Source organism: Nelumbo lutea, chromosome 2 (genome assembly GCF_056320005.1).
Source record: "Nelumbo lutea isolate HS-2025 chromosome 2, American lotus-T2T, whole genome shotgun sequence".
Lineage (NCBI taxonomy): Eukaryota > Viridiplantae > Streptophyta > Magnoliopsida > Proteales > Nelumbonaceae > Nelumbo > Nelumbo lutea.
This window is the reverse complement of record NC_142685.1, coordinates 43,075,029-43,100,905: the sequence shown is the minus strand read 5'-3', so window position 1 is coordinate 43,100,905 and position 25,877 is coordinate 43,075,029. Positions and strand designations below refer to the sequence as shown.

Below are 25,877 nucleotides of genomic sequence, written 5' to 3'. Positions count from 1 at the left end.
GAAAATTTTCATCAAATGGATTTTATTTTAAAATTTTAAGAAATAATAAAAGGCAAACTCGACATTTCATTTTTCCCGTTAACATTTAGACTGTGTTTGGTTGCAGTGCAATTTTATTTGCATTAGTACAAATGCTTGAGAATGCAAAAATAATGTAAATTTTGGTTTAATTTTGTTTTAGTTTTTTATTTTATTCTGTTTCAGGTTTTATTTTACTTCATGTGTATTGTAATTAAACAAAATACGGTAAATTTTAAAATAAAAGTAAACCATAATTTGCATTAAAATCATTTGGCTATCTACCTTTGCATCAGTGCAAATAAATTTGCATTGCAACTAAATACAGCCTTAGTCAATTGTCAGAAAACTTGGAAGTACTTTAAGACAATATATAAACAGTACGGGTAGAGTTGCAACTTCATTTTTTCATGTCCCGTTACAAATACATTTCTCAAATGCATCTCAAAAGAAGCAAAGCATCTCCATGCAACAAAACAGACCGTGCTGTGAACATTGTGGGAAGGCCTCTGAAAACAGGCAACGCTGCAACCTTCAGTCATCCGGGAGTATTCATTTACATGAGCAAAAGGTAAACATGAGCTAAGAAATCATCTGGGTTAAGCAGAAAATATTAGGAGGATAAGATCTGCCCAACGGCAAGGCTAAGATAATTAAGTAGTGGGATTATATAAAAGAAATAACAAAATAAAAATGGATGCTAGAGAGGAAAAAAGAACAAATAATCATTCAAGCAAAATTCCATTGCAAACTTGGGAACCGACTTACTGTTTAAGGAAGGCAATGATGTTCAGGTTCCTCCATGGGCCTTACCCGTAGTAACCGTCTTCGTGATATTAATAAACACAAAACCAGTATAAGCTTAACTATTATATATAATCACTTCTGTCCAACAAAAATGTCCCAACATTTGGAGCCTACCTGCTCAGTGTTGGCTGTTCCATTCATTTGCGATGGAGTACCAGATGGAGGTTCAGCAAACCTGAGAACACAAAAAGCATGTAGCTATAAAGCTTAAAGCATAATAACTTACAAAATCATAAAAGGTTTGGATGATGCTAACCTGATTGCCCTGGCCTTCTTTTTATCTTCTTCCAAAGATTCTGTCTTGGAAACTGGTGCAAATCTGGCTAGACGAGCTTTCTTCTTTGCCTCCTCATCAGTGACGGACTGTGCTGGAAGGCCAAACCTGAGAAACAACATAAAGAGCTCAAAGTCTGTCTAGTACGACTATCAACAATCTGCGCATAAGACAGACGCCCGTTAGTGGTTAATAAATTCAACTTCTGGCAGTAATACAATTGAATGGTGAAGAAAGAAGACAATATAAAAACCTCTCTGCCCTCGCCTTTCTCTTCTGTTCCTCTGACTTCTTCAGTTCATCTGATCCAAGCAAGGTAGAACCCGTGCCAAACCTGCCAATTTCATTGTTCCATATTTAACTGGTTCAATCAGCAAGTACAAATAAGGATGTTCTTAAATTTATAGTTTCAGAAAAACCAACACTTAGGGGGTGTTTGCTAACATGTCTGATTTTGTTTTTCAAAACAAAAACTGCCCCACAGCAAACTTGATAACAAAACCAATCAATTCCCTATTCATATTATGCATTGCACAATATATTTTAGATTTTTAGTGCACTGAGATTTAAACTAACCAAAAATCTTGCCAGCTATAGGATTAGGAATTAGGAAAACTGGCTTTTCATAAATAACCAGTGACAGATAATATCTAAAGTCATCAAAGTGAAAGGAAGAACTCTGCCGATGTGAGCTTGTCTTACACTGCCAGTTCCAAGCCAGATAAAGGAGGGCTATATCAGATTGGCAGCTGGCATTTAAAACTTTCACCAAACTCTAATGATCATGGATCCTGAATCTTTTTTTTTGCCTGTATGAAGAAGTGATCTGTTGCAAGTTGAAGGGGCAAGAAAGGCTAGGGGTAGACCAAAAAGGACACGGGCTGAAGTGGTAAGAAATGATTTAAGCACTCATAATTTAACAATGGATATGACATTTAGCAGAAGAATGTGAAACAGGATTCATGTAGCTGACCCCATATAGTTGGGATAAGGCTTGGGTGATGATGATAATGATGATGATGATGAACTGAGCCAACATCAAGGTTAGCAGTGCGCTAAGCACCTGCAATGGCCCCAAAAGAACCTGGGTACAAAACTAAACCAGTCTATTAGGCTTATAGCAGAAAAGCAGAACCACAAAGAAGATAGAAAGAACAATTACTTCCTTTTCAAGTAAATAGTGAAGATTAAAAGAAAACAGAAGGCACGAGAGTGTATACGAGAAAGTGCCAAAATTAGCCATATAGAGAATAGACAGAAGAACAGCACACTAACAATCTTTTCTATTTACCATTTTATGATAGCATTGGCAAAGCCCCTTAAATCAAGTTTGAGGCTAAGTGTTCACCCATTGCAACACGACAGAAGCTTAGATGATAAAAACCAATATGCCATATTGGATATAACTAAACCTAACTTGACCTCATTAATTTCCCACTACTGCAATCATCAAAATGCAACATTTCCTCAAGAAATTTGCATACTCCAAACTGACCAAAACTCACACCATCCCTCAGCATTCACCCTGAACGGCTGAACCTTATAAATGTGTATTTCTTCATGTCACACAAGTGTTTTGTATGGATCAAGGTTCTAGAAACTGGTAAGGAAACTTTCTAGCTGTCTACTCTGGGCCAATTGGGTTTGGCAACTCAAACTCAATCTGAGCAGAATATTGGGCAGTACTTCATAGCTTGAGGATTGCAAAGTCCATAAATTTAAGACATTATGATCAAGGGGGACTCGCACATGATCAAATTAAAAAGAGGCTATATTGGTTTATAGGGACATAGAAACACTTTTATGGAGATTAAAATGCTAGTTATGGAGAGAACAAGTTACAAATGAACACCAGACGATAGCATTGCTGATGAACAGGCAAAACAAGGGGTTAACAGAACTACAACCCACTAACCCACCACAGGGGAAGGGAAAAAAAAAGATGAAGTGGATTTAATTCCCCAAGGGGGAACATGTGTAAGAGGAAAAAATGGTGGCTGAGACAAGCTACCCAAAGAGGGATGCCTGACACATATATTGTCTTTCATCATTTTATACGGATATCAAGAAAATTATAAACTGTTACTAATCAGAGAAAAAAATGACCTTTCCAGTCTGGACTGAGCTAGGAGTGCAACTTGGGCTGCTCAGGTTGGGGATTTGTTAAAACCTGAATAGGCCCAGCCTGAGTGCCCAATGCTGTGTAAAACTCTTCAAGTTGGATTCCCAACTTTCACCCTTGAGCAATCACATCAAGCCAGATATGAAATCCTCAGCTTGCTTTCATAAGTTCTCTTTGCTAAAAGAATAGAAAAGTATATAGACCAAAATAAGAGGTTTGCAGGTCAACCATCAAATATCACCCTCAGCTTCAAGATTCATAACCATTCTTGGAGTGTTGAATTCTATTAGTGGCAACAAACAAATAAACAAATACATTGAAATTCATCCAAAACACCAATCAAAACAGAGCTCAGATTGCCAATCCCTTTAAAAGCATTTGAAACAGTTAACCCATAGAGGACCCAACATGTCCAACTCTGGAATATTCCAGATTCAAAAGCTTCATATGCCCAAAAATTCAAGTCTCGCTTCTCAGATCAGCTTTCAAATTAAGATAGCAAGACCAATTACCATCTCAACCAACAGCTCCCTGTCCACTCTCCATCCAATTCCAGCCACCTAAGTCCCTTAGGAATCAGATAAACCACATGATCAGCCCACACCCATTTGTCTGTGGATTGAAATCCTAATGGAATTCATAATCAAACTTAACCTCAGAAGATGCACCCTCGAGATTCTTGTTTCTCATACTCTGGGCCATCCACTCCACTTCCTCCTGCCATCTTTCTTTATAGATTCTAGGGCATTTAATTAACCCTGGACAGGAATACGAGCTATAAAAAAAATAAGCACCCAGAGTTCACACCTTCAGAAGCTGAGTTCCTTATGGAATGGACTCTAGATAGATTTGAAGTCATCCTCCACAAACCCCCATCCAGTGAGACCAAAACAGCTTTGGAATTTCTACTGAGTTTTTGCTCCAAACTAGCAGCACATGATCTACGTTGTTGAAAGATAAGAACTGATTGTCTACATTGACAAAACTCCCACAAGCTTCACCAATTCACAACAAATGCCACTCAACTTAAGGGTGCAAGAAGACGCCAAAGATGGCAACCGTTCTACTTCAACTCACCTATGTTTGCCATTCCAAGATCCACTAGCAGGGTTCACATGCCCAAGATATTTTCTCCGGCCAGAATTCAAGATATAGTGTGCTTCAATTTTGGATTGGAATTAAAGAGAAAATGCCCAAACACCAATTGATTTTTTATAAATCCCAAAGACCAATCATTTTACACCAAGGAAGCCCAAATCTCTCCACCCATCAAGCCAGCACTAAACTTCATCTATCTCAAGTTCAGACTTCAGAGATCTTGAAGCTGCCCAATATCTCTCTATTCTTCATCCCCTCCAAAAGGTTTGTCCCTCTAGACCTTCAAGAAGCCTGTTACAGATCGGTTCACCATCATCGCTTGCTCCTAAGAAACATTACCTCACCATCTTAGATATGTGGTTCATTATCCATCCAAAGCAATCAGATTGCACAAGTTTCAGTATGTAGTTTAACATCCAAATGTCATTAATGTCCTATTTATCATCACCAAGTAATATCTCTGAGCTCACTTCTAGAAATGCCATCCACTTCTTTTTCCTTTTTCCTTTTTCCTCATTTCTCCTCTTTCTTTCCTGTTCTTTCACTTTCAGTCTTCTCCATCTTCTTATCTCCCATACTGACAGCTCAAATGAGTACATCTTTTCTTTTTCTTCAACTTATTTGAACTGTTTGGTTTTATGGAGCAAATCAAACATATGATGGGATGCTCAACTCATTAAATTGGACTCCAAAGACAGACACACAAGATGCATGATCCTGGCACATATTCATTATATAAAACATTCTACTAAGGCTTAAAAACTGAGGAAAAATGTGATGAATGGATGGTGAAGATAACGCTGCTCTCTCTCTCTCTCTCTCTCTACATTGGCCATCTCCACACCACTTACCCAACAGTGCCAAATTCTTCTTTTGGTCTTTCCTATATTACCTAATCCCAATCCTCCTTGTTCTTTACCTTTGAACACAGTTTTCCAATTTATCAAATGATTCCTCATACCTTCCACCCGGTTCCCACAAAAAATCCCTCATAGCCTTCTCTAATTTCACAGCCTCCCTTTGTGGCATCCTAAAAGCTAAAAGGTAGTAGACTGGCAAGTTTGCTAAGGTGGATTTTATCAAGGTTTTCCTACCTCCTAGAGAAATATAATTCCTTTTCCATGTTGCTAGCCTCTTAGCACATCTTTCTACTATGGGTGCCCAAAACCTACTTTCTCAAGGGTTGTCTCCTAAAGGCATACCGAAGTATTTCATCAGCCACTCAAAGGAGGAGCAACCTACGGACTCAGCTACTACACTCGGTTCTTCCTCACTTAAATGTATTCCAACCACACAACTCTTTTTCAAAATTTATCTTTAGCTTAGAAATCCCTTCAAACAACTTCATTACCCTTATCTTGCCTTGTGAGGGGCCTCTCCTTCACAAAAAAAAACTATTGTATCATTAGCAAATTGAAGGTGAGTAACTAAAATGTTATTCCTACCAATTCTCCAACCTCTAAAATGTTCCACACCATCTGCTTCCATCAATAGCCTACTAAAAGTGTTTGCCACCAAGGTAAAGAGAAATGGTGAAAGAGGGTCTCCCTGTCTTAAATCTTTGGTTGCTGGGAAGAAATCTTTAAACACCCCATTAACAATGATCGAATAATGGCAGGTTTATAGACAATCCCCAATCCATTCATAATATAAAGCTCTCTGTTAGCAAGAAGAAACAAATACAACAAACCTGCAAATGGATCCCTTAATTGTGTATTGGCATACGAGTACTCCACTTTTAGAGTCAACCCCATTAAAATATCCATAATTTGTCTTACTCATATCAATAATGAGGTCAGACTTGAATTTTGATGCATTCAATTCAATGCAGAGATTACCAATTTACCATGGGCTATGGTAGGTCAGGCTAGGCCAAGCTGGGCTTCTAGGCATCGTGTGTGTGTATAATATTTTTATATATAAATATTTCCAGGACAGACTGAGCTGAGCTACGAATGATCATCTCTAGTCCAATGCAAGTTGACTTCCATCTACTAGTGAATAGGTCTTCAATGCAATAATAGTTCACTTTATGTCATTCACATTGATGAATCGGCAACAAGAATTGCAACATAATTACATGGATAAGATCAATTTGAATTTTTGTACAAATCTGCAAATGTCATCCTAAGAAGACAAGGTAGTAAGCATCTTGGTTAATTCAAACATCTTCAATTTGAATCCCACAACCAGCACTTTGGGGGAAAAAGGGGTCAAGGGGGAAGTTATTAATGGTGCATGGCACCAGTGATTTAAAAGGCGCACCTCAGGCACGCCTAGGCGCACAGGCAAGGTGTGTTTCAGGGTATGTGCCTCGCCCAGGTCCTAGGCGCAGCCCTTTCAAAAGGTGCACGCCTGGTGCGCCTGATGTGCCTTGCGCCTCGGCCCAAGCGTGCACCTTCTAAATCGCATTACCCCCAATTTGGTAATGTTGTTCATTCATTCATCCTAATAAAATGTCTTCTTCAAAAGCAATTAAAACTATAAAATCATTATTTTGTGTGTAAAAACTAAGAATTTAATACCTAACGTGGACTTGTTTGGGCTTGCCTCGAGGGGCGTAGCACAAAGACAGCTCGTAGAATTAGGAATGTAATATGTTTTACATCACATTAGCTACTTGATGTAATGCAATTGAATGAAAAAAGAGAATAGAGGTTTTACATGGTCGAAAATGTTTTATATGTTTGGTTTTATTTTTAAATTCTCATTTGAATATGCTTTACATCTTATGTTTATGTATTTTAATTTTAGATAATAGGTTTTTTAAAACATTATTTTAAATTTTAAGTTTATATTTTTTTATTAATATTATGTTTAATTTTTTTTTTTTGAATTTTTGGCATTTTTTTAATTTTCTGACTTTTTTATTTTTTAGCATTTTTTTTGTATTTTTGCACCCTGTGCCTCAAGCGCAAATTGACCCTGCGCCTTGTGCTTTTAAAAACTTCATGGCACCGAATACCCCAAAAAAATACTAGTTCAAGATGAAAGCAAGGGCACATACAAGCATTGTTTTAAAAGGTAGAGGTGTCAAGCTAGGCACCAGGATCTTCCAATGTGCGAGATGTAATCGTAAGCCTCAATTCATGAATCTTAAGACTCATAATCAAGGTTCAAAATATCGATACGCCTGATACGCCGGTATGGGCATATCGGGCGAATCGGTACCCTTTTTTTTACGTTTATTTTATTTTTTTTCAAAACAAGTTCAAGGGGGGCAATTTAGGTCTCCTCCACACCCTGAACCGGTCAGACCCCCGATACACCTACTATAGGGGTGTATCGAAGGGGTCCCAAAACAATACATATCGGCCGATACGGTCCGATACGTGTCGATACTTTGAACCTTGCTCATGATATCTCATTCTTTCAAAGAAAAACATGTTTACATCAAGAAGTATAAAGCTATGAACAAAAGGACTATATTTCAATATGAATTGTCATCATAAAAAAGGATCATGAAGTGCTAAGAGTTGTAATAAAACCAAATGCATTCTTACAAATCCTTCAAGCCTGTTAGAAATCTCTTAACAAGTAAAAGGATCTCAGAATGTGTTGCAATAGGCTAGAGATTTAAACAAATTACCAAAAACACACATAGGAAACCTAGAATTGGTCTTGCAACAAGAAACACGTATTCTCAAGACAAGCCATCTCGAGGTTGCCTAATACTGTTAGGCAAGAAAGTCAAGGTTGGGCCTTGAACATTTTTCATAAGCCTCATCCTGAGGCAAGAAGCCTTATATGTCTTTTAAAACACTAGATTCAAGATAGACAAATGAATAGATTGATACATGTAAAATGGGGACAAATTATGATTAGATTCAAGTGAAAGCTCTAATGAGCAAGGTGAAAACCATGACTAGCAGCAATGAAGAGAGACTTAAACAATTATACCTCAGAAGATATGACCTTAAAGGGAATGGAAAGACAAAACAAGATTCACTAGACCAAACCCAAATATGTGGAGAAGGTTAAGCTATTGATAAATGATAATGATGACATAAAAAAATGGCAATGAATATTTATTAGAATGACATAATGAATAAAAGGATATTAAAAGGAACAAAACAGATCTTAATAGAGTTTGTTGCTATGAAAATGGCCCATTTGGTGCTACCAAAGAGGAGTTTAGGGGCATCACTAACTCACTACTGAAGTACTGATGGTGTAGTGATAGGCTGGGGGCCAATGTTGCTTCTTCTTTATCTACAGAGACTCATCATCTCTAGGTTCCTCCCCATCAACAATCCATCAAAATCAACTTAGATTTCTGCTCATTGGGTTCCCCAGGGCTTTCAAGCATTGGAAGTGTACTTAAGAATCAAGAAGAGGCTCTTCAGGTTTATTCTGGACCAGTGAGAAGACAAAATTTTATTTGGGAAAAACTGATATCACACTTGAGGGGACTACCTTTCATGAATGCTGTGAAAGCCAAGGGGATTTACAAGTAGTGGTGACCTGGTAGGTTGGTTAAAAGACAGAAATCATCCATGAGTGTATTGCCCTTGTATCAAAGAGACTAGATCAACAGCAACCAAAGGGATCATCTGATTCCATTTGATTAGCAAATCAATTAATGAACTAGCCAAATCTTTGGCCAGAAGTGGAGTAGGGGAATAGGTAGAAGTAAATTATATTGAGGTTCAGCACTATCAGCTGGAGAGTTCTTTGCATTTACAGAGTGTATGAGAAGGCCGTAATAAGTCAGCATCAAATTAAAGGGGTCGACTGTGGATGACAAGGACCTAATATTATCGAAATGTCAACTACGCAGCTGAAGTTCATACTAACAGCATGATTGACTAGTCAGTTGATACCTGATGCAGTTGCTTGGGACAAGCATTGACTAGATGACTAATAACTAGTTGACCTTGCCAACCCATTCAAGGCATAAAATAAAAAAACAGTAAAAAGTCACGTCAATTGCAACCTAATTTAGGATACCAACGCTTCAAAGAACAATAAAACAAAAAACTTTCACTTCAGAAACTCAGATTTAATTCACCCTTTCACATTTTTTCCATTAAGAAATCCTTGTTCAATAGTAGACCAATATTTTTTTGTTTATTACCACTTAATTCATTAGACTCCATTAAGAAATCCCTGTTGAATATTAACTTTTCATTTCCTTCAATAGACTGTTATTCAGCATGTAGTTAAGTACTCAACTAGTTGATCAACTAGCCTCTGAATCTACTCTCCCAAACGTGTTGAAAACACGTGATGCCAACACTTTCCACCAGTAATCTTTTTCCATGTACCATCTCGACCGTGTGTCCTTTCTAGGCCATGCCCTACCCTAATACAGAAATGCGTTTGTGTAGTTCGAGCAAACTGGAACAGCTAATATTTCAATAATTTAAAGAAATGACTGGAAGAATAACCGTGCCGGATACCAATAACAGAATAACAGAACAGCATAGTCATTAGCAAACAAATTATTCTCACCAAAAAGCAAGTTGAAATGGTTTGGATATCTTTGGTTAGGGTGGGGAGAAGAAAAAAAAAACTCCAGCAAAATGACTTAGAGAACCCTATCACATACAGAAGAGAGCCACAAGTGGAAAAAAGGAAATAGACAAAGGAATGCACCTTTCAGCCCGGGAACTTCGTTTTTCTTCCTCTGATAACTGAACGGGCATCGCAAAACGCTCAGCACGGCGAATCTTCTTCTGAAGATCAGAAACTGGAGCGGAGGCAGCCATTGGAGAACAAATTGGAGCTTCGGTGTTTTCTTTGGGCTCTTTTTCTTCGATTTTGGAAGCATCTGTTACTGGATGAGAAGGTCCAGATAAATAATCAGGAGGCTCGTCGAGACGTTCTGAGAGGGGCGGAGTCTTGTCAGGAAGTGTCTCTAGGGTTTGCTTAGGAAGTTCTTCTTTCTCCTGGGGTTTCGGCATCTCGGTCGTCGCCATTAAAGAACCCGACGCTAGTGCTGGTGGTCGAAGCAGCGTGCAGCGTGCTGCGTGCTGCGTGCTGTCTTGCCTTGAGCTTCAACTTTTGATGTTTGGAGTTTGGACTTAGGAGAGTGACAAGAAATTTTTGCTTTTGTTCTTCTTGGGCGCGCGCTGCTATTCCCATAACATAACCCCATCCCCATATATCTCAAAAACCGATTCCATTCCATATTTCCATGCTCTCGTATTCCCCGCTTACATTGGTAGAAATGTTGACGCCTTCGTTGACGCACATCTATACCGTCCACACTGAAAGCAACGTGATCAGACGGTCAATATCGTGAAATAATGGTTTGCTTGTCTAGTCGTTACGGTCCCAAGTAAAAATCTCGTGAATACGTGACATTATTTCGTAAGACCGTGTTTGGTGTTAAGTGTCGGTTTGGAATGAGTAAAAATACAAATGCATACAAAATAATATAAAATTTAAGGTTTTATGCTCTACAAATTTAAGGAATTTCATAATTTTAAGGACTTGTTTGGGAGGATTAAAGCAATGGTTCGAGGCTTCAGCCTATGGGAAACATTTCCCATAATATTCCTAATGCCTTTTGGGTGATGGGATCTGCTACTCACAAATGGGCGTCTCACATGCACATCCACTCTGCATTGACAACATCTCCGGTGAATAATAATAAAGTACGGGAGATGTTTCCATAGAATGTGTGTGAGGCGCCAGATGTGAAATGCAGATCCGGTCTCGCCTTTTGGAGGGCTTTCACACATCAACTTCGTGGCGTTACATGAGCTGTGAAACGTTAAGCTAAACAAAACAAATAAAAAACGGAAAGTCGAAAATATGTTGTTAAAAATAGGATAAAAGACAAACTTCCCTTCATATTTCCCTTAAATACTAAAACCTCCCATTTGAGAGGGGATTACGACCTCCCCTCTCAAAGTTAAATCTAACGGAATCATTAAAAAGTCTCGTATACCCTTTCTAATTGTTCAAAATTTCAAAATATTGGAATTGCATCAAGTACATCCAAATCGAGTTCTAAGCTTAACTTCACAATCTCATAATGCAAAGAAAACCAGGGGTAATTTGGCCACCTTAGCCAGCCAAGTCAGCTCGAATACCTCAAGCACTCCAGCCAAGACCGAGGTCCGAGCAGCTTGTGATGGCCCGATTTGTCGAGGTGATATGAGCCAATTTCTAGAAGCTAGCCAGTTGTCTCTGACATTTTCGGGATCATGACGCACGAAATCCATCTCCGGATGTAGAATGGACTCCTAGTAACACGGGTCGGGGATCTCAAAGGTGTTTCATAAGACCTATGGTAGCTCGCCTATATAAGGACTTCAACCCCAACACTACAAGCAAGGTTTTAAATTTCGCAACGTATTGGTCGATATGTATCATTGTTTTGGAAGAGTTCCGATACACGGAACATGTTTAATTTCTCTCTTCTTTTTAAATTTAAATTTAAGTTATCTCTTCTCTCTCTCATTAATATCAAATTTAAATTTAATTTATCTCTTCTCTCTCATTAATATCAATTTTAATTAAGTTTTAAAGTTTGGGACGTCACTAAATGCTAATATAATTTAATTAAATGCTCATTTAAGTTACCTTTGATTACAACATTTAATAATGTCATTAAATATTATCTAAGTGAAATAATTTGTTAAAAATAGATAAACCAAATATAACAAGTTTCAAACCCAAGTCATTTGCTTATAACAATAATTAATTAACCATTATGCCAACATTAATTACTTATTAGAAAGACATATTTTTTTATACTTAAAGTAAGCTTTCTTGCCTTAGTGGATGTTTCCTGACAAATGCTATAAATTTGATTATTAGTAATTATATAATAATAAGATGAATACAAGTTATATTGATTTATTAAAAATTAAGGTATATATTAACTTATATACATAATAAATATTAACTAATAAATGATTTCAAAATAAATATTAACTAATAAATATTAGTATATATATACAAACATTTTAGTTCTTCTATTATTTTTCAATGCTTACTAATTATATCCTGATACTTTATATAAATCATTAAAGAATGGTTGTTATATTTAAATAAATTAGTTATACTCACATAAAACTCATTTTTATTATTGTTCATATTTTTAAGGATTTTTTTTGGATTTTCTAGTGTATACATGCGTATCTTGATTTTTCGTCTGTATCTATATGTTTCCAAAGCGTATCTTGATACGTTTTTTAAAATTACATTTCCAATACAACTTGCATTTCCGATACTTTGAATCTTGGCTACAAGGTACGCGAGATTATAGCTCACTAGCTTTCTTGCTTATAAAGCTCTTCAGGTTGCACACTACAATTACTTAGGCATCGGAGTGCCCACATCAGGTAAGCCACCCCGGGTTCTCTGATCTTGCTCTCTTGCAATTCGATTGACCACCTAAGCAAACTGATGTCCAAACTTCCATCCAGCTAGAAACAACCAGATCATGCACCATCAACCACCATTGCATATTAAATTAGGTTTAGATCTGATCAAGTGCAGATCGAACCTTATGACAAAGCTAAAACATGCAAACGAAAGTTGTATCAGGTTGGTTTTGAACCTGTATTGACCTGTAAATCAACATATGGCATCAAACAATGCCTTACATAGGTAGGTAGTCACCATTTTGAAAACTTCGTTTCATCTCGGACCCTTAGTCTATCCTTTTTTTTATTGCTTGTTGTAGACTATGAAGCAACATGTTAAAGGCTTAGAAGAGGAATAAAAACCCAGATTAAAAACTACACTCATCAAGTTTTTAAAAAGCCATCTATGAATCGTATTTTGATACGGAAATCTTGTTGATGAGCCTTTTAAGCGATTACTCTGTTGCCCTAAAGATGCAAGAACCGATAGCCATGTTGGGAACACCATTTCGAGGTCTGCAGACCTTACTTGTGAGTTTCCTCGTGTGAGAAACTTCCAAAGTGATCGAGCTACTATTACTTCCCCTTTCTTCTTTTATGGCATAAAACAGCTACTTGATCATTCTTGAAAAACCTGGAAATCAAGCATAATTGGAGTACTCCCATATAGTTTTCTATCGTTAGTCATGGTCAAAGGAACGCGAAGGGGCAATTTTGGGTTTCTAAAAGTTTTTAACAACATGCTATCTTTTCTGATTTTTTAGGGTTCTAACATAACTCAGATTAGCTGAAGGCAATGGATGTTCAATGTGATGTGGAACCAAGGCTGTAATTTAATCGAGTTTTAATTAAATAGTTTGGGCTCAAGTTCAGTTAGGTTGTATTCGAGTTTGATACTAATTGAATTAGTTATTTGAATTCAAGCTTGACCAATAAAAATTTTAGATGGAAAGTTCACAAATTTGGTTCAATATATATATATATATACTACAAATTACAAAAATATATTATATATAATATAAAATATATTCAATTTTTAACTCTTGAGCTGAATCTGAGCTTTTTAATCAAATTGAATTGAAACTAGAAAATATAATTTCAATCGAGCTCGAACTCAAATTCAAACCTAGTATATATTTTAGTCTAATTGAGCCAAGACATGTCAAAATTGAGCTCCACTTGGCTCCATTGCACCCTTATGTGAAACCAATGATAATGCCCCACGCCATTGATAAAATGCATAAGACCCATTAAATGGTTGTGGGCCCACAACGTGTTGAATAGTTACTGTTACTGCGTTCAACTATTTCTTATTCCTATCTTAACAAGGCATACCCTTGCAAATTTTAAAATTTTAAACAACTTCGTATTTCATGTAAGAAGGCATGGCCAATATGGTACAATGTGCTTGATACTCCCCAATGAGTTCACATCTCCGCCCCACAGCACATCCCCGCCGCGTTGTGGGGCGGAGATGTGATCTCATTCCCAATATGTGATAGAAGTTTTAAATTTTACCTTGGGCTTTCTATTTTTATATTGTTTTACCATAAAAAGTAAAAACTGAACATAGCTTTAGTGACCTAAATTTGCCTAAGTAATCGGCTAGCTACTTGATTTTCTTTCCCTTAAAAACGTGATTAAAATAACTTCCAAATAGTAGAGTTGGCAATCGGGTTGAGTTCAAGTCAGATAGATTTTTGGGTTGGACTTGCAAAGGCTAAACCCTAGTCTTAAATATTTAGGTTAAGTTTGACCCATGGGTCAATGGTTCAACCTTCAAGTCAATTGAAGGTTACAATTTCTTACAAGTAGTTTAACGTCGAATGGTCGAAGTCAAATGGCTTGAATGGTTTAATTGTTTGGATTGTTGATTTGAAAATAGAGGACCCAAGGGTGACTCCTGACCCGATTTGACTCAACATCTACTTCAAGTCACAAGACAGGATACCTTAGGCGAGTTCAAATCAGCCACCACAACGTTCCACAGCATATTCCCGCCGCGAATTGGGAACATCTCCTGATGATGATGACATCATCACTTCTGAGTTCTGATATTATCATTGGGAGATGTTCCCAAAACACAACGGAGACGTTGTGGGGGACAGTCTTGTGGGGGGTTGTTTCGATTTCACCTTAGGCTGTATTTTTATATTTTTTGATAGATGGGAGATGGGATCTGTTCCTCATAAATTGCACCTCACACCGACCTCACAAAACATTTCAGCTGTGCATGTGGATCATCTCCATAATTATATTGTAAATCTTTATTCATAGGAAAATATTCCAGATGCACAGCTGAAACATAATGTGAGATCGGTGTGAGGTGCACTGTGAAGAGCAGATCCGAACTCGCTCAAAGGAGGTTACAAGAAGATGTATGGGGCTGGTTTATCTGTACAAGGTTTTGCCAATATATTTTGCTTTTGCTATATCAGAGTTTTGCCTAAAATGATCTCTTTATTATGGGGCTGGTTTATCTGTACTACTTACATTTGATCATTCCTTATGCCTCAATTTGAAAAGAGTACAAATGTAAACATATACAATGTAAATATATACAAAATAATACAAAACATAAGATTTTGCACTCTACATATTTGTATTTATACTCCTTCCAAACTGAGCCTATATTGCACATTTGTTGAATCACAATTGGACACAAGCTTCAGTACTGTGCTTTTGCCATTTATATGCACAGTAGCCATAATTTAATCTAAGGGAAACTCCATAAATTGTCTTCTCAGGTGTTTGACAAATACTAAAACCTCTCCTTAGTTTTATCCTGATCCTTATTAAACATACTCTATTGAATGATCTCAGGAAAATAGGAGAAATATCAATATGGGGTATTGAATGTTTGAAGCAAAAGATGCCATACTTGCGGGTGAATCATCTAATTTTTTATTTGGCCAAATTTATGACTTCATGGCAAATTAAAAAAATATATATTTGTGTTGAAACTCATCCTATGAATATGGTACCTGTAAAATTTAAACCCAATTAGAATTTAGGCCTTGTTCACTTTTCGGTAAGTTACTTACCGGGGTAAATGCAGTTACTTGGGTAAGTTTTTCTTGGAAAATACTTACCCGAGTAAGTGCATTTACCCATATTCATTTATTTCTCATGTAAATAAGGCAATGACCATTTTAGCCATAAAAGTCTATTATTAAAAAAGACATTTTTATCCCATTCAAGTATTGGCAACTTTCCCCCTAGGTGGGAAAGTTATTTATTAACCTAGGAGATAGGTACTAAGAAAATAAATTTTCCCTGGTCACCATATAAATCTGAAAAAAGAACATGAGATTCTTAGAAGTTGGCATACAATCCAAAGTTTAGCATCTATCTTAAAGAAATTTTAAAGGGATAGGATGATATGTGGCTAATAAGATTAGTTTTTGGAGTGATATAGTAGGGACACGCATTCTGATCTCTTTGATGCCATGACCAAGCAGCTGAGATGGTCAAGACGAAACCCAAGTAAGGATTCAACGGGCTGTGAAACTAATAATAACTTTCCATGCTAATAATAAAACAAAATATATGAGACTCACAACCATTTAATTTTTCATTGTAGAGCCATGTATTTTATCATTAGCACGGGGTAGGGGTGTTAAATGGATTGGATTTTGTCCGATCTGATTCAGTCTAATGTGAGTCCATTATAAATGGACCAGGTCCAATCCAATCCAATGAATATTTTGGATCATTTTGGGCTAGTCTAATTCAATGTTTGAACCATCCAATCTGTTCAAAAACGTTTTGGTTTAGATTGGTTTCAACCCAAATCTAGTCCATGGACACTTATATTCTTATCTTATATCAATGAACCAACTATTTGTTTAATCCAACCCAATCCAATATAAATTTATTATGGATAGACCAAGTTCAATCTAATCTAATAAATATTTTGGACAGGATTGATCCAATCCAATATATCTTATTGATTGATCCATCAAATCTATCCAAATTGATTTTAAATTGAACGAGGTCCAATCCAAAACAGGTCGTTTGACACCCTTAGCGTGAGACATTATTATCGTTCAAGTAATCCAAATTAATCAAACCCATGTTACTGCAGGTTCTTTTTGATAATGTAAGCGGACCTGTTCAGCGGCTCTGTCTCAATCCCTTTAATGCTCTATATCAGCCTATGGTGGAGTTAGGTGAAGGAATGTTTAATTTAAGCACTTATAAGAATTCTCAAGTGAGATTTAAAGTATCAATACACTCCATATCTTAAAAATAATATATGGAATGGAATTATTCGAAGCATTACTTTACCCTGATTCTTGATGTTATTTCTGTCAAATTATTCCAAAAAGCACCTCAGAGAAGAATATTATGCTTTGGAAATGCGATTTTTTCCCAATTTCTCGGGATTTCAGCTCAAAAAACCAATACCAATCAGTATCGATACTTTGTTCCTTGCTCACATGTCATGTCAATTAGGCTGTCTCGATTCTCAAGCTGTGATGGTGGCTGCAACCCACAGATTAAACATTAAAAGGTGGTCCAGTGGGCTCTGTTCAACCATCGGATCTGATCAAGTTTTTAACCACGTAAGAATAAGACGGGTCGATGTAACGGTAAGGAGTGTTCAACAAGAGACCGGACCTGCTCTTCACACATGGCGCCTCACACCGATTTTACAAGTATATTCCATCATGCATTGGGAACATCTCCCGTAATTATGAATCATTATTTACGGGAGATGTTTCCGATGCATGATGAATGTGCCTGTGAGGCACCTGTGTGTTGAGCAGATTCCGTTCCATTCACAAGACCGGTCCAGTGGGCGAATTCACACTCCACTGAGAGCAACCCACAAGTGCTCCATAGCATATCCCAACCGTGTATTGAGAACGTAACAATAGTGCTACTATTTGGTTGAGATGTGCTGTGGAGCGCAGATATAAATTCTCCAGTGGACCCAGTCTTCAACAATTTCTTACCAACTACGGTTGGGGTGCTGTCGGCTACATATTTGTATTTATAGTCCTTTCAAACCGAGCCTATGTTATTTGAACAGTAGAGTTGGTTAAATGAGGTTTTAATCTTCCATAAAACAGCATTTTTGTAGGGCAAAATGAAGAGAAATTAAGGGGGCATTCTTTTCTCAGATTTTGAGAAGGGAGAAAATTGGTTAATTAGATTTTGGTTTTTATTGACCAAGAATCTCATGTTCTTTTTTCATATTTATACGGGGATCAGAGAAAGTTTTTTTTCCCGGGTATCGGATATGCGATACCCATTTCCTATGTTGGTAAATAATTTTTCCACCTAAGGGGATAGTTGCCAATACTTAAATGAGACAAAAAAATTTTTTCCCGGGTATCGGGTATGCGATACCCATCTCCTATGTTGGTAAATAATTTTTCCACCTAAGGGGATAGTTGCCAATACTTAAATAAGACAAAAATACCCCTTTTAATAATGGAGTTTCATAACTAAAATGGTCATCGCCTTATTTACATTTGAAATAAAAAAATATAGATAAATGCACTTAACTGGGTAAGTGTTTCCCGGGAAAAACTTACCCAAATAACTGCATATACATGAATAAATAACTTACCAAAAAGCCAACGGGTTAAAAGGTAACATGCCCAACAAGGCATATATCCTCATGAAGCCTTGGATGTTGTTGGTTCTACACTACTCCATCAGACACCATCAAAGCCATTTGTTGGTATGCCCAATAATGCATATCCCATGAAACCATGGGTCTTGTTGGTTCTTTGTTCTATCAGACCTCTGAAAGGGAATATGCCCAATAATGCATATCCCATGAAACCATGGGTCTTGTTGGTTCTTTGTTCTATCAGACCCCAACAAACCCATTTGTTGGTCTCTGAAAGGGAATATGCCCAATGCATATCCCCATGAAGCCTTGTTTGTCGGTTGTTCTACACTCCATCAGGCACCATCAATCAAACCCACTTGTTCTACTCCAACACCACCATCAGTGGTCCACAATCCACTTAAGTTGGGGACTTCTCCCTAAAACTAAAAAGGAGTCAAAGCCAAATGCATCTCTTTGTATACCGGACCTCAAAGCCAAACTTTGGCATTTGTATAGACAGTAATCAGTATGGACTGTACTTGATGAAGGTAGGTGGCGTCCAGTCTAAGTTCAGCCACCATTCACAAACACTCATCTCTAAACAAACATTAACATCTAATATAGTGAAAACAAATGGGCGTACTCGCATGATATTTCCCATCAACAACAATTCAAGTACTGAATCTTTACTACAAAAAGAAGTTTGGTTAAAGTTAAATGCCACACTCCAGTAGTAAAAAGTAAAAAACAGGGTGAATCTCAACCATTAGACCATCCATCTGATTCTACAAGGCCGAAGGCCCTGGTATTTGTATCCCTCCATCCATAATTCATTACTGATGATGACAAAGTTGTTGGTATCAGCTCTTCCAGAATTAATGTGAAAAAAAAAATGCCACATCAATCCCTCTTCTCATCTTGAATCACATCCTTTTGTCATTGTAGAAAATAGATAATCCTCTAAGGCTTTGAAGAGTAACAGAAATGAAGGTCTGAAGCTGCATCCGAACGTGATATATTTGCACCTTTAACAGCAAATTGGTGTCCTTTTTTTTGTTTCCCTCCACTGGGTTGGCAAAGCTTTACTTGTTTCCAATTGAACCTAGGCCCATTTACATTGGAGACTTCTGTTTCAGTATGGGGAAGGAAGCCTCACTCTTTCTAGTTGAAGGAGCTCATCTCCGTAGCCAGTCAAGATTGATATTTCTGTTGGATGAAGTTAAGTTAGCTATACAGTTAGAGTTATCAATGCCACCTACCCACCTAGAAATGTTAAAATAAATGATACATGAATGCACGGAGAAAAACGCAGGATATTGATATAGCCTTCTTTAGTGCCAAAGTTATAGTCATTGCCAAAAATCTCCTCTCTTTGTTTGACTTCTCTCCAACAAGTGATTTGGAGAGAGTAAATGGTAAAGAAGTCTTAAGGCTAAATGAAGAATAGATCACATACCTTCAGGTGGGGTAATCACAGACAGTAATCTGCAGCTGCGACTGATCCTGATCAGCCATATATTGCCTGATAAAAGCTCTTCTCCACCAGACTTCAAATGCTCTCTGCATATTGGGGCAATCATCTCCTTTGCTTAAAAATCGGTCAAACCAATTCAATAAGATGGCCTGCTGCTGTGCCAATGGCAATGTGAGGATTGTCTGACTCAGTCCATCCTCCACCAATTTCTTATCAACAGACCTGCAAGCCCTCCTCATCCATCCAAAATCTTCATAGAGAGCTTCTAACCATGTTGACAACAGAGAAAATCTTGCTTCTTTTGATACCAATATTTGTCCCCTCCCCACTGCAATGCAGAGTTGGGCAGTTATCCTGCTGATCTCATACCGGAACATGGAAGGAATCTTCGAGTGCAGGATAGCAAGCTCCTTCTGATCTGCCCACAAGTTTACAAACTCGTCACCCATCTTTTTGTCAATCAGAATTTCGACAATCCACTGCATATTGTCAGCTTCTCTAGCTATCTCAGCCATTAGGACACCCCGATCCCGCCTGCTCTCATCCAAGCTTGCTGCCTCAGATAAGCAAAGGATAAGAGAACTGAGACATCTGTGGCAAAGATGGTAAAGAGTTTCCTTGGAGACATCAAGTCGGTCAACGTTATGACCAAGGTGGTTTGTGTTTTCTCTGAGCAACCCAGATATCAAAGTTTTCATTTCTCGCCTGGCTTTATCATCCTTAGCTTGTAGAACCCCTGTCAGCAGTCGCAAGAAGATATCATCAGCTCTAGCAGAAGTAGATGGATCTACTGAAATTCGCTTCAGCACATCTGGTACCGAATTATGAAGTTGAAGTTGACCGAGATGAGAGATGACCTTCTCTTCTTCATCCTCGGACCAGGGAACTCCATCCAAATATTCCAGGCATGACGCTATACCAGCATCAAACATGATAGCTGCAGATACCTGCAATACAATGCTCACTGTGTAATGATGCAGTTGTAACAGACAAAAAAAAAAAAAAAAAAAAAAAGAAAAGAACATGACTTCTTATTTTCATCATTCAGTAAGATATTCACCATCAAGTTTCTCTTAAGGATCTCTGGGTTCACAACTTTACAGGACTAAAACTACTATTATGGTTTTATTTCAGACTTTATTGGTAATAACAATTCTTTTACTAGTTGTTCGGGTCAGATTACCTCCAGAGGAGAGATAACTTCAGTTGAGCTCCAAAAATTAGTCATAGTAACCCTAGTCATCAATTACTTTCAGAACAAAAGTGGAAAATTCCTTCAAAGAAGAACGAAAAATCTAAATACGAGAATTTAACAAGTAAAAACAAATAGTTGGAAACCACCTCCATTACAGGGAAAAAATAAGTAATTTCACCAAAACAATGAAATATGATCTTTCTATGGTCCAAGAAAGTTAGAAGAACAACAGGAAAAAAAGAAGTTGCAAGAGAGAAGAAAAGAGACATACTTTCAGCAACCCCAACACCTTCCCCACCTCCTCCTTCATCAATCTCTTCTTCAAATCCTCGGAATACATCAAGACCACAGTCTCAACATAAACTTCGACATCATCACAATCGCATATCTCTACCGAATGTGTAACCGCCCCATCTGGCCTCAGCTTCTCCGCAAAGAACCGGCTCCGATCGGCGAGGACACTCCGATGGACATTCATCGAAACCCTAAACCCATCTCTTGAAGTAACCGTGAGCTTAACATCTCCAGCACTCCCCCAATTGGGGTTCTGAAATGGCGCTTCAGCCAAGATCCTCGAAATCCTTTCCTGCAACTTATGACGCTTGTCCTCGGAACGCTTGGCTTCTCGCTGTTGCTCTTCGGACATCATTTCGAAGAGGGTCGGGCTAGACCGCATCTTGTCGGAGAATGCAGGGGGAGGACTACTCTTGGAGGGAGAAGAAGACGGAGAAACCCTAGATATCATCCTTGAAGGAGAAAAACAGAGAGTTGGGTCGGATATGAAACCTTGTTTTATCATTGCTGATACCTCTCGGGATTTTAATACATTGTCGGCCGCCATTAGAGCTCTGAGATCAGAGCTCAAAAAGAGGGCATATAGAGAGTGGGAGAGGGGTACTGTGTGTGGTGAGCTGTATGGGGAGTGAATGAAGAAGAAGAAACAAACGGAATCAGATGAGTTGTTTCTGCTTTTGATCTGTAATAAAAACATTAGTCTAATAACAGACGCATCAGAAATCAGAAAACCATAAAAACGACTGTTTTAAATGAAGGAGTAGGAGGAATTATTGTCTGAACACTCGTTCTCAACGTGGGTGATCAATGCTGATACATCTTGATCATCTGGTGGTGTGGGGCCACCCAAATGGACGGATGGTGATGAACGTGTACGTCTCTGTCTTCTGACGCCGTATGGTGCGGAGTACTTCACAGAACATCATTCCAATCATTTATGATATAACCAATCATCTTCTCTCTTATTCTTGGAATCTTGGGTCCACGAAATTGAATTTCTTCCCCTTTTTTTTCTTATTTTCCCGTTTGGTAAATTGCTGAAAGCCTGAAACCTTCCCCATATTTTGCGGTTCATTACCTTACTATATACTAATAGCAACTGGCGGGGACCGTGTGATGCACGGGATTTGTGAAGGAAAAATGAAATAATGGAAAATGATAATTATATTTATAATTTTAATAATTTGTTATAAAATTAATTTAATAATTTAAGGTTAAATGTATTAATAATTTTTAATAAAAATAATATCCATCCTTAGTTGGGATGGGGATTGACATTCAAATCCTTTTAACTGGTTAATTGTAAAACCTGATAAATAAAATTTAATTTAGCAAAATTTTATCGAGCAATTATTAAAAATTAAGAAATTCATAAAAATTAGTAATTCATAAAATAATAATAAAAAGTAAAAGAAAATATTAAAAATAATAAAATAAACCACTTGTAGTTCATTTAAAATTTATAAAATAATAAAGACCTAATTATAAATGTCTTAAAACTCCTACTTAGGGATGATTATTTATAACTTAGCCTAAACCTAGCTAAACCAACAAATTTTTGGGCTCAAGCAACTATTTTTTTCTGAGCTAGGTCTAGCTCAGATCTACACCAACCCCATACAATGTAAACAGTAGGATTGTAAATGGTTTGAATTCAAATTTGAACCAACTGTGTCCACATCCATATTCGATTATGAAATTTAGATCCACATTTTGCATCTAATTATTATGTTGGGTTTTGGACCATCTTTGCATTTAATCTACAACAATTTTATTGTGTTTAAAATGAAAAAAAAATTAAAAAATCAATTATTTTTAAAGCATATATGTATAATAAATATATATAAATATTAAATATTAAATTTATCAATTATAAACTTTATATAGTTATACATAATATATATGTATACATAATTATTGGATTCTAATTGATATTGGTTGGTTCGTTTGGAGTTGGAATTGGAATCAACTAACAATTTTATTATTTTACTAGTACTTTTTATTATTATTTTATTAGTCTTTAATAATTAATATCTTAGTATTTATAATGAATATTTTACATTAATGTTTTATTTTTAATTATTAATATTAACATTTTTATTTTATTATTTATTTATTACTTAGTTAGGAGTAATATTATTATAATTATTATTTTTGCTACTCCAAAATATATTGTATTAATATTTTATTTATACATTATTATTATTATTATACTTAATAATTAATATCATTGTTTGCTATTATTATTTTGGTAATATTTTATTATAGTACTATTATTTTATCATTGTCTTATTATTAATTTAATAATATTTTATTACTTTATTAATATTAGGGTTTTGGGGGGCTTTGCATCATTAGTTCTTTAGTCCTTAAGGGGGGCCTAAAATACCCAAACGTCCTTACATCATCCCCTGTCTCTCTTTAATAATATAAATGATATCCCTTTCTTTCTCATTAACTCTCTTTTAGTTGTCTCTCTTTTGTAATATTAATGATATACAATTTTGTTAGTGACAATAATTATTATTTTATATTTTAAAACAAAAGAAAATAAGAAAAATACAAAAAGGAGAAAATAGATAAATACCTATGCTGATTTTTGTAAATACAAATATAATTATTATTTTATATTTTTAATAAATGATTATTTTATTTTTTTTATAATTTTTATTTTTTATTATTAATTCTAATTATCCTATTAATATTAATTATACTAACTCTTATAAATGGTCATCCCTAAGTACAAATTAATACTAATTTTTATTAATTTCTTAACTTTTAATAGTTGCTTGATAAAATCATTTATGATATAACCAACCATCTTCTATCTTGTTCTTGGAATCTTGGATCCACGAAATTGAATTTCTTCCCCCCTTTTTTTTTCTTATTTTCCCATTTTCTTTCAAATTTTTACATCAAAGTAAAACTTAAAACGTTAAGGCTATGTTTGGTTTGAAGGAAAATGTAGGGAAAAGAAGGAAAAGACAAAGAAACCTATACAAGATTTGTAAAGGTTTCCCTACCTTTCCCTACATTTTCATTCAAACCAAACACAGCCTAAGGGTAAATTGCTGAAACCTTCCCTATATTTTGCGGTTCAGTACCTTACTATATACTAATAGCAATGTTAAATTGTTGCATCTACACTCCCTCCATTAATTCAATGTTAGAATGTTAATCGAAATTGGTGATGTCATTGTTTCAACATTTTTAAATATCATATTGCCTTTAGATGGAAACATGTGGTTTTATACTAACCAGAATACTCTAGAACGAATCATTTATATCTTGCTTAAATAGTAGGTTAGAACTTAGAACCCACCCACCTCAACCTAATCACTTTGATTTGTATACCCACCACACTCAATATTTTTTCTTAAAACACAAAAAACTGATAAAATTTTTTTATATATATATAAAGAAATCCAAAATAAAAAACATAAAAAATTATATATTTTCTCAAAATTATATTTCAACTAAAAGATCAGAATTGAAGATGCAACATAATGGGCAAATTTAGAAGCCAATTTACCATTCAAATCGCCAAAGTTGGATATTTTGATAATTTTGTCAATTTCTGTAAGCTCAAAATAATGGCGAGGGAGTTGAGTCTGACATTTTGCCCAAATTTAAAAGCTGATCTTTGAGTCCGACTATCATATTAGTTAATTCATAATCAATCAACCGGTATCATAAAAGCAATTAACTAATTAGTAGAAGTGGCCACGAGCTGAACTTCTCATGAGCTATTTGAGCTCGGCTCGGCTTGGTTTAAACTGAGGTTCGAGCCGAGCTCGAGCCTAATATATAGGCTCATTTGCTAATCGAGCCAAGTCGAGCCCAATGAAATTCGGCTCATGAGGCTCCGAGGCTAGTATAATAAATAAATAATTTATTATTATATACATACATACATATACATATACATATAAATATATAATAAATAATTTTTATAATTTAATTTTTTATGTAAAATAAAAAAATATTTTTATATGTATACTTTTTTTTATACATTCTGGCAGCATAGTATTTTTTCTTTTTATTTATTTATGTATTATTTCTCCATGGGGCTCCACAACAGGATAACCCATCAGTCAAATCCATAACCCCTCAACCCTGGTGCAGGAATTCTATACATCTCCATTACAAACTTACAACTAGCTGAAGACCTTACCAAATAGCCAGTTGGCACCTTACAACTGGCTAGTTTTTCTTTTTGATTCCATCCCTCTCCACCGTCAGCTTCCCGGGTTTTGCATGATTTTGATTTTGTTTTTTTTTTTTTTGAGTTTTGATTAATAGATTATTATTTTTAATAGACAATTTATATGATACCTGAAAAAACTTTAACCTAAAAGGTCGACATGAATTTACCATACAGATTAAAGAATGGGACAGAGCAGGGTGCACGTGAGGCCTACTGCAGAGAGAGTATGCACTTACACACAGGTTTGATCCCACAAAGATTGGAATCCATTTTAAATTTTTAATAGTATATATATATATATTTCACAATAATGTTGTAATACTCAGATGAGACATAAAACTGGTATGTTCACTGGCTTACATTTTACCAGTTAACTTGGTGACTACTAATTAGTCTGTTGTTACTGCGAAAACTGGGACCCAAAATGTCACAGGATCATCCAGGATCCAGCTAATCGTTCAACCATTCAGTCCAACAGTCTGATTTTTACAGCAC

The 25,877-nt window shown here is 36.2% G+C and overlaps 2 protein-coding genes across 4 annotated transcripts; both read right to left on the bottom strand.

Moving 5' to 3' along the window:
• Nucleotides 1-251: 251 nt before the first annotated feature.
• On the bottom strand, nucleotides 252-10,648 carry LOC148870203 (uncharacterized). 3 transcript variants are annotated; one of them, XM_088971083.1, is made up of 6 exons: nucleotides 9,918-10,648; nucleotides 1,353-1,433; nucleotides 1,082-1,207; nucleotides 940-1,000; nucleotides 787-844; nucleotides 252-550 (listed from the first exon to the last, which is right to left on the bottom strand). In XM_088971083.1, the coding sequence occupies exons 1-5, from the start codon at nucleotides 10,238-10,240 to the stop codon at nucleotides 809-811; spliced, it is 627 nt and encodes a 208-aa protein (XP_088827209.1). In that variant the 5' UTR covers nucleotides 10,241-10,648; the 3' UTR covers nucleotides 252-550; nucleotides 787-808. The 3 variants fall into 3 exon arrangements, with proteins under 3 accessions (XP_088827209.1, XP_088827210.1, XP_088827211.1); XM_088971084.1 differs by having other exon boundaries at nucleotides 252-527; nucleotides 9,918-10,533; XM_088971085.1 differs by having other exon boundaries at nucleotides 252-612; nucleotides 9,918-10,452.
• Nucleotides 10,649-18,833: 8,185 nt separating this feature from the next.
• On the bottom strand, nucleotides 18,834-21,931 carry LOC148870202 (BTB/POZ domain-containing protein). Its single transcript, XM_088972800.1, has 3 exons — nucleotides 21,153-21,931; nucleotides 19,669-20,633; nucleotides 18,834-19,418 (listed from the first exon to the last, which is right to left on the bottom strand). Exons 1-2 carry the CDS (start codon nucleotides 21,870-21,872, stop codon nucleotides 19,671-19,673), a joined length of 1,683 nt encoding a protein of 560 aa, XP_088828926.1. The 5' UTR covers nucleotides 21,873-21,931; the 3' UTR covers nucleotides 18,834-19,418; nucleotides 19,669-19,670.
• Nucleotides 21,932-25,877: the final 3,946 nt, after the last annotated feature.

Coding starts and splice junctions, on each gene's coding strand:
- LOC148870202 (XM_088972800.1), bottom strand. CDS start 21,872: ATGTTTTTATTACAGATCAAAAGCAGAAACAACTCATCTGATTCCGTT. Junction 20,634..21,152: donor AGGTGTTGGGGTTGCTGAAA/GTATGTCTCTTT, acceptor ATTGTATTGCAG/GTATCTGCAGCTATCATGTT.
- LOC148870203 (XM_088971083.1), bottom strand. CDS start 10,240: ATGGCGACGACCGAGATGCCGAAACCCCAGGAGAAAGAAGAACTTCCT. Junction 1,208..1,352: donor AGAAAGGCGAGGGCAGAGAG/GTTTTTATATTG, acceptor GTTGTTTCTCAG/GTTTGGCCTTCCAGCACAGT. Junction 845..939: donor GAACAGCCAACACTGAGCAG/GTAGGCTCCAAA, acceptor AATATCACGAAG/ACGGTTACTACGGGTAAGGC.